This window comes from Tupaia chinensis, unplaced genomic scaffold, assembly GCF_000334495.1.
Source record: "Tupaia chinensis unplaced genomic scaffold, TupChi_1.0 Scaffold000198_1, whole genome shotgun sequence".
NCBI lineage: Eukaryota > Metazoa > Chordata > Mammalia > Scandentia > Tupaiidae > Tupaia > Tupaia belangeri.
In genome coordinates, this window is record NW_006159673.1 from 2014532 (window position 1) to 2023748 (window position 9217).

At 41.4% G+C, this 9217-nt stretch overlaps 1 protein-coding gene across 6 annotated transcripts in view; it reads left to right on the plus strand.

Annotated features, from left to right (window-relative positions):
• DCAF6 (DDB1 and CUL4 associated factor 6) overlaps positions 1-9217 on the plus strand; it is a 136067-nt gene that overhangs the window by 42445 nt on the left and 84405 nt on the right. For all 6 annotated transcript variants that reach the window (XM_027771257.1, XM_027771258.1, XM_027771259.1 and 3 more), the window contains 3 exons: positions 4209-4302; positions 5869-5988; positions 7045-7305. In XM_027771257.1, the coding sequence (XP_027627058.1) occupies positions 4209-4302; positions 5869-5988; positions 7045-7305 (475 nt within the window). The remainder of the gene's footprint in view (positions 1-4208; positions 4303-5868; positions 5989-7044; positions 7306-9217) is intronic.

Sequence of the window (9217 nt, forward strand, 5' to 3'; positions counted from 1 at the left end):
GCTTTCTCTTTCCGTTTTTGTTTAATCATATTGGAAAGTACTTTAGCTGGGGACTGTCCTTCTCTGTCCAACAGATAGGCAGGTACTGCTCCTTGTGGAGTCTTTTCGTCATTCTTCTGTTTGGTGCTCCTCTTTTCATGCATCTTGATAGTCTTTTTCATTTGTATTTTCTCAGCATGGCGCTGTTTATGATAGAGCTTAGCCTTCAGACCAGTCATCTTTTTTGCCTTCTTTGAACGTTCATGAGCCTCCCAACTTTCCTTCTTTCTCTTTTTCTCATGGTAATCCAAACGGTATCCATAGCGTTTACGATGTAATTCAATATATTCGTTTTGTGGCATGGTGACGATTGCAGCGTCGCCGGGAGCAGCCTCCTGGACGCAAAGAAGTTGTCAACTTTCAGATCGCAGAGACCAACAAGTAGACCCAACGCGGTCCAGAATGGGAAAGCGAAATGGCTGTTTTTGACAGGGCCTTATTGCCCATGTCATGAGTGTCCGGCCCAGCCTCCTGGTGAGCGAGGGCCTCAGGTGCACCCCAGTGCACCTGCCTTGTTTAGGTTGGACTGGAAACCAAACCCAGGCCTCCCATGCAGCCTCAGCCATTGGCCAGTGGCGCCCTCCTGCCTCCTCACCAGGTCTGGGCCTGCCTTGTTCCTTTACTTTGTCTGTCTATGCCTTTTTCTCCAGCATCTTGTTGATGTTCTCCTGCCTGCCCCACCCCATGATTAGACTTCTTTATTGAATTGATTTTCTCATTTTCTCCTGTTGTCCACAACTTGTCTCTGAAAGTGTCCTCCAGAGCTGACCCCCACTTCCTACCCTCGTACCTTTATCCAAGGCATCCGCATGGTAGTTTTCTAGCATCCTCCTGCTTTCACTCCCAACAGTCTTCCGGCTACACAGCAGCCAAAGCGACCCTGTGGAACTTACGTCAAGTCAGGTCTCTCCTTTGCTCTGCTCGCACCATACTGGCTTGCTCACCAGCTTAGAAGATGATGCTTTTTCTTTCTTTCTTTTTTAAAAAAATAATTTAACATATTTAAATTTGATCAGGGAGAGACAGAGAGGAAGGGAAAGTGAAAAAGCAAGCCGCCCGGCCCAGGACTGGAACTGCAGTCAGCTGTGTGGGAGTTCAGTGCCTTAACCACCACCCCGCCTGCCAGCCCTGCCCAGCATGATTCTCAAGCCCCCAACCCAGGAATGGCCGGTCGGCCATGTGGGAGTCCAGCAACATAACCATTACGCCATCTGCTGGCCCCATGAAGATGGCACCTCTGTGTCTGAGCTGGACCCACCTGAGGTGCTTCTCTCAGACATCTTTTGCATTCCAGGTCTTGCCTTCTGTCACGATTTAATGAGGTCCTACTCACCACTCTGAAAAAGTGCACCCCTTAGCTCGGTCATACCTGTACCCCTTTCAGCTTAGTTTTGTCCGTAACATTTACCACTTTCTATGTATGTTTCCCTTTTTATTTCTTGTAATGTTTGGCTGCACCACTCGACTGTAAGTGATGTGATGTGGAGGATTAAAAAATTTTTTTGTCCATTACTCTTCTAATACCTAGAATAGTACCTAACACACAAAAGATGCTCAGAAACAGTTTGCTGACTGACCAAATGAGTTCTGTTCTATTTTTAGTATTCTTAACTAGGTTATTTCACATCCTCAAAAAATCAAACTTGGAATTGTTTATAATTTGAAGATCTTGTTCCAGAATTAATTGCTGAGGTTTAAAAACCTGGCTTTTTGTCCATATGGTGTAGAAATTCCTCTCACAATCGTGGGATAGGGCCCTATGGTAGTTCCCTGTATGTAGTTTATGTAAAGGCTGAGGCCCTCTGCTTCTGGGGGGTCGTCTGTCCAAGATTCTGGGTAGCGCCCACTAGGCTTCCTCGCCCGCTTTACTTCCCGCCGTGCCCTGTGGCTGCCCAGGTAGGTTTTGCTCTTGCAGTTGCTCTTAGCCGTACTCCCACACTGGGACTGTATGAGAGTGTTTTCTGTCCGCTTTGCTGAGGAGATGGAGATTTTTCTTTTATTCACCTCGTTGGATGGGAAGTTTTCCAGGAGAAAATTTACGAATAGGCTGTCAGCAAGTTTTTATCAAAACCTAAATTGTGTGTGTGTGTGGGGGGGGGATCAATGAGTATTTTATTTAAAAATGAGCTTAAAGAAGGGAGTGACCCACAGAATGGGGAAAAATTAGGAAGTCATATATCTGATTAGAATGCAGTATACACAACTTAAAAAGGGCTCTTACTATTTAACAATAAAAAAGAAAAATATTCCAATTTAAAAATTGGGAGAGAATTTGAATAGGCTTTTCTCCAGAGGAGAAATGTAAATGGCCAATAAGCACATAAGGAGACACTCAACATTAGTAGCCATCAGGGACATGTAAATCAAAGCCACCCGCTAGGATGGCCCAAGTAAAAGTGATGTGCAGTGACACGCACTGGCCAGGTGTGGAGAAACTGGGGCTCACACATTACCACATACGCCATGTAGAAAGGTGCAGCCGCTTCGGAGACAGTCTAGCAATTCCTCAAAAATTAAACAGTTGTATGACCCAGCCGTTCCACCACTACATACATACTGAGATTTGAAAACATATGTCCCTACAAAAACTCATACATGTGCTCATACATTTGCTATTATTTACAGTAGCAACTAAGTGAGAATAATGCGGTGTTTGTCAGCTGACGGATGGTATAAAAGGTGGTATATCCATCAAAGAGAATCTCATTCAGCCATTAGAAGAAATAGGTGCTGATATATGCTACGGTGAAGAGACCGTGGAAACATTATGCTAAGTGAAAGAAGTGAGACCCAGAAGGCCCGTGTTTATGAACCCATTCATATAAAATGTCCGGAGTAGGAAAACCCAAGGAAGTAAGAAACAGAGTAGTGGCTGCCAGAGGTGGAGTGGAGGGACGCGGAGGGAGTGGCTGCTGAGGAGAATGGGTTTCTTTGGGGCGGGCGACGCAGCATTCTGGAACTGGCTAGTGGTGATGGTTGTGCGGGTTCTCTGTGCGTAGGGACCACTGAGCCTTGTGCTTTACACAGTGAATGTTGTGCCATGTGAATTCTGTTCTAAGAAGTTAAAGCGAGAAAGTGAAAGAGAGCGGCCAAGGGTGTCAGAAGCCATCTAGGTGTCACATGAGCTCTGAAAGGTGCCACTTGACTTGGCGCGTGATTATTGACCATCTCCTCAACCATCTTAACATTGAACAGTGAGCTTGACAGTGGAGAGCTTGGTGTGAATGAAGCGCAAAGAGTGACTGCAGTGGCTGGAGGGAGGAAGGGTAGGGAGAATGAGTACACGCTGTCGGCAGAAAGCTTGAGAAGGCGAGGACAAAGACAATGGAGAGACACACATCCCTGATTTAATCAGAATAGGGGCTTCGGTTTTTCAAAAATGGCAGGAGCCTCTTAGTTGTGAGAAAGAACCAAAAGAGAAGAGAAGGATATATAGGTATAGAAAAGCGAGAATAATTGTTGAAGCAAGTTGAAAAAATAAGAAGCAGCACAGGAGAGACTAGGTTTGAACAGAATAAGTGCTATCTCTCTTGAGAAGAGTTGGAAGGAGTTAGGAAGTAATCGGGATAGATGAATTTGGAGAGTTCAGCCCGGAACTTGATGGCATTTCTGTAGCACTTTATTTTCTCCACAGTGGGAGGAAAAGTTCTTAGCTGAGAATGAGGCGGCGAGGTGGAGTTAGAACGCTCGAGGCAAGTGGTGAAGGGTTGGTGGGAGGGATGCCGGGGCGAACTGGGGAGTAAATTGTCAAGAATAAGTAAAAGTAACCACTCCTAGTGTTGTTTAGGTATCTAGGGACTTGACCTCGTTTGTCATCACAGTCGAAAGCGGACCCTCAAGGTGGGTGACTCACTCCCGTCGTCTGCTGGTCCGTGGCACACAGGCTGTAAAGCACGTGCCCGTGATTATAGGCTGCTGCATTCAGACTCTAGACTGAGCATGGGGTGTGTAAGCCGGCAGTGGCGCTGACTGCCTAGCATCCCTAAGACTGCTGTGAAAGACCGATTGAAGGTCCATCGGTGTCTTTCGGTCTCCGATCTGGCTTCTCACTTGAGTACTCAGTAAAATAGGGGTGGAAATGATCTCTTAGATTTAAAGTATGCTTTCAAGAGTTGAGAGCAATGAGCAAATGAGTTTTCTTTTAGACTTACATGGTATTTATCTCTAAGTTAAGACAGCCGCCAGTTAAGCGCCTGAGACTTCGTGGAGATTGGTCAGATACTGGACCCAGGGCAAGGCCTGAGAGTGAACGAGAACGAGATGGTAACTATACTTTGATCTGCATTTTTTGGTATATGGTATTCAAAGACTAATATTTTAACTTCTTCTCTTTTTTTTCTACATTGTAAATGATGCTGCAATGAACATCCTTTTACATATGTCTTGGTATTCTTGTGCAAATATTCTTAGGGATAAATTCCTAGAATTGGAAAGACAGGATCACCAGCTAAGTTCCTTTTAATTTTGAAAGATGTTAGATTACTCTCCAAAAAGGATGCACTTATTTATATTCCTCTCCTCCCCCAAAGTATAAGAATGCCCTTTGCCCCGTAGAACATGGGGTATTATGAAACTTACTTTTTGGCTTTCTATAAGAGAAATGAAAACTCTGAATTTCTAACATGAGAGTTTTATTTATTTTTTTTTGGAGAGGTTTTTTGCTATAGGGCGCGTGCGCTCGCCAGACAGACAGAGAGAGACAGAGAGACAGAAAGCGAGAAATCACCCCCCAGAGGGGATGGCCACGCCGCAATCCCTTCTCCTCCATTCTCCTCTTGGGATCTTGGGCACGCATGCACACGCGCCTGGCGTGGGTTTTAAGCCACTGAGTCCGGGACGCGAACCGCGGTCTACTACGTGGGAGTCCAGTGACATAGCCATTACGCTAACTGCTGGTTCCCAAAACTCTGAATTTCTAACATGACAGTTTTATAATACCACATAATTTTTTGCTTGTTTGTTTTTATTAAGTGTCTTTGACTAATATAGAAAACTATCTTGGGAGCTTGAAGAAGGCACATTTAAAATAGAATTAATCTGCCAAAATCTTATTGTAATGATTACTGCCATGAGCAAAAGCATATTCCCGAATATATTATCCCTGGTATTTTGCGATGTATATTTAAATATAAAGCTACATTATAGATCGGCAAAAATGTTTACAGAGTCTGCAAGAACACATTGATTTAACAGAAAATGCCAGAACAAATTATTTCTATTTTGAATTATATGATTGTAGCATATAGTTGTCATATTTTAAATTTGACATTATAACTTAATTTGAAAATCCCCTTAAGGGAAAAAAAAGCTTATTTACTTCAGAGAGAAAAAGGAGTCAGGAAAGAGACAAGGTTTTGGTTCATTTGAAATATCTGGCATTCGCTTCCAATAAATGATGAAGAAAATAAGTATTAAGGAAAATTCATGAGAAAACATAAAGATGTTTATATCTCTGCTTGATAATAATGCTTTAGTGAAAACTGAAAACCAGTCCTTTAATCTATTTAACTCAGAATTCTTAAGCCTGTTTTTGGCTGGTGCTCTTGGGACTAAGAATGCGGGGTGGGAGGGGTACGTATGGTGAGGTGAAGCTGGACGAGGTTGGAGCTCTGTGCTCAAGGCGCTCGCCATGCAGATGGAGGGACTCTAAGGTACGCCATCGCTGTGACACTTGGTGATGGTTCTCGTAGGCTAGACGTTCCTGTCATTTATTCAGGCTTTGGGAGTTTGTTTCATTGCTTTCATGTTTAAGCACTTCCGATACCAGTTTTGCATTCGTGAAGAGGCTGACCTGTTACTAGCTCACTGATAGGACCTATGCCGTGACAGGTGAGCAAAGTCCCAATGTGTCCTTGATGCAAAGAATGTCCGACATGTTATCAAGATGGTTCGAAGAAGCAAGTGAAGTTGCACAAAGCAATAGGGGACGAGGAAGATCTCGACCCAGAGGTAATGTTTTTATTAATTAAAGTCATCAGAAAGCTGACAAAAACTGTTGGAGTCAGTTTTATGTATATCATCTTATACCATGTTTTATATTTACAGTAGTCACAAAGCTGTTTTTTTTCCCCGACGAATTATTTATTTATTTATTTTTATTTGTGATTATTGTTTTTTAACTTGACCAGAGAGAGAAAGGGAAAGTGAGAAAGCCAGTCGCCAGGTCCAGGACTTTAACCACAGTCAGCAGCGTGGGAGTCCAGTGCCTTTAACCGCCATGCCATCTGTTGTCCCCACCCCCCACCCCCCCTTGAGTTTAAGTCACCGGGTCTGGGACAGAGAGCTGCAGCAGCTATGTGGGAGTCCAGTGACATAACCATTACGCCATCTGCTGGTCACAAGGTTTTTAATGTATTGCATGCTTGAAGCAGTAGAGGACAAACATATTGGATAGTTACACCAGACTTTTATCACTTACCTTTTCCTTTTCTTAAAAACAAATAACTCTGAGATGCCCCATTTTGAACCCCTTTCCTACACTCTGAGAATGGAAATATATCAACATTTATAGGTAACTAGTTTTTTTGTTTTTGTCATTTTAATTTTGCCACAGAAAGTGAAAGGGCAAGAAAGTGAGAAAGCACTGCCCATGAAGGATGGTCATGCTGCAGTCCCTTCTCCATTTTCCTTTCCCTTCCGGGTTTTGGGCACATACGCACATGCGTCCAGCATGTATTTTGAGCTGGCAGGTCCAGTTCTAGAGCTGTGCAGTTGGCCACATGGGATCCAGCTGCGTTCACCACTGCACTACTGACTGGCCCAGATAAGCAAGTTTTGTATTATTATTAATTAATCATTTTAATGAAAACATGTTGTAGGTAGAATTTTATTCCTCTTATTTAGCTTGTTCGAAGTTACCAGCGGACGTTATTGGTATCCTGAAATCATATGTTTGTGTGTGCATGTGCTCAGTTGTGTTTCCTGAACACATCTCTTTAGTTTGTTTTAGAAAGCATGCATTTAAAATTTAAACGTGTATTTAAAATGTAAATCTGTTTTTTGAAGGTGGAACGAGTCAGTCAGATGTTTCAACTCTTCCTACGGTGCCCTCAAGTCCTGATTTGGAAGTGGGTGAAACTGCAATGGAAGTGGATACTCCAACTGAACAGACTCTTCAGCCGTCTACACCCTCTGCAGTGTCAGCTCAGGTTCATTCAGCATCGTCTCCTACAGAAAGCCCTCGTTCTGTGTCCCTGCTGTCTTCTCCGGACAGTGAGCAGCGGCAGTCTGCCGAGGCGTCCGGACACTACACGCATCATCAGTCCGGTGAGAGTCCGACTCCTGAAGTAGGCTGTGTGGTTCGTAGGGTTTCTGACCATGACAGTGCTGTTTTCTAGCTGTTTTGAAAGATACTAAATCACATCACCTTCTTTCTGGAATAAGTGATCAAAACGACATGTAGTATGTAAGCACCAAGCTCAGGTGTGCCTAACTCGCATGATGTTAACAAGTGGCAGAGTCTTCAATTTACGTGAGAGAGAGCTCTTCCTAAAGTACAGGTACCACCAGCGTATAGTATTGGGTGGTTGGAGAGTCATGATGCATTTTGACATAGCTTATTGCACTTAACTTAAAGATTGTTTTATAGACCATTATAAACCGAAATCTTCTTAGATTTATTTGGTTGTATTTCTGTGTTAAAGTGATGGTAAAAATACAGCTCATTATTATGAGTTCCATTGTATTCATATTTGTGATTATTTTTCCACAAATTTTAAAATACTTTTAATACTTTCTGTATATGGATTTCATATGGTCTCTTGTCAACAACAAATTTATAAAAGAATTATTTCTCCAACATTTACATGAAAAGAATAATTTTACCAAATTCTTACCTTCTTGGTTACTTGATACTAGTGAAAAAAATCAACTGCTAAATTCTGTTAAAATACCATTTTCCTCTCAATATTATAATTCCTCATATTCAACTTTTTCCCCCCAAGTATGGAATGTACTATTGTTTATAATAGTTTTTCAGAAGATATGCCTGCAGTTTACTAAGCATTTTAATGATATACATGTAATTATCATAATGTATAAGATGTTTATTCATATTTTTCTTTACATTCTTCTAAGGAAGCATTTTACTTAATATAGGACCAAAAATATCAGTAACTAGAAATCTAGCTGGCAGACTTAAGCTAAAACCTTTTTAAAAAAAGTCCTACCGGCTTAGCTGCCGAGCTGCCCCTTTACTCTGGCTTCTCTGGAAACGGATGCCCAATCACCAAATGTGGGATGTCTTCAATTAAGCACTCATTCTCAGTAGATCTCATTTTTGGTTGTGTATTTTCAGTTTCTATGGGAATAGAAGCCAGAGTCAGTTTCATAACCGTTAACACTGTGTACATTTTGTCCATAATAATAAGCTCAAACTGAGCTACAAAATCAGGCTTTCCACACCCGAAGCAGCACAGCGTTCCAACGTACAGTAAAACAGTATACTTTGGAAGGTTTGGGGACTAGAAGCAGAAGCATTTAAAGTTTGCTTTTCAAAGCAGGTAAGATTGGTAAAGTCAAGAATTTTTAACATGATAGAATTCTTGGAAATATTCTTAAAGATTTTAATCAACTATAACTTATTAGGAAAACATTGAGACTTTTTAAGCCCATGTTCAGGTTAACAAATTCCAGTTGTTTCTCACACACATTTGTGAGTTAAATATTTGGAGTGTTATTTTTTTGTTGTTTATATTATTTAATCATTCATTTATTTTTGATGCCTTCTCAGAGGCACCATCTTTAATTTTTTAATAGATGATTAATGCATTTTTGTACTACTTTTCAAATTGCTAAATTCCTTTCAGCACTTAATGAGTTAAATACTGTATCATTTAAATCATTGGAATAGAAAAGAATAATTTTTGTGATGAGCACGTAATCCTTGTTTGAACATTACTTAGCACTTTTGCTGTAATTTTTTCAAAGAAAGAAAGTCTTTTTAATTGGAAGATTATTGAGAGAAGTTTGGTTGACTAAACTGTGAGTGTTTGAAATACCTCCATGTTATCGACAGTGCCATGGCTGAGGGAAATGATTTGTTGTCAGATGTAACATCTATAGGTTATATCTTTAATTGTTTTGAATAACCTTTTCATTATCCTAGAATCCAACATTTTTAACAGGAAGGGCTTAATTTGTTTTGTTTTTGTTATTTCCCTAGCCTACGTCCAGATGG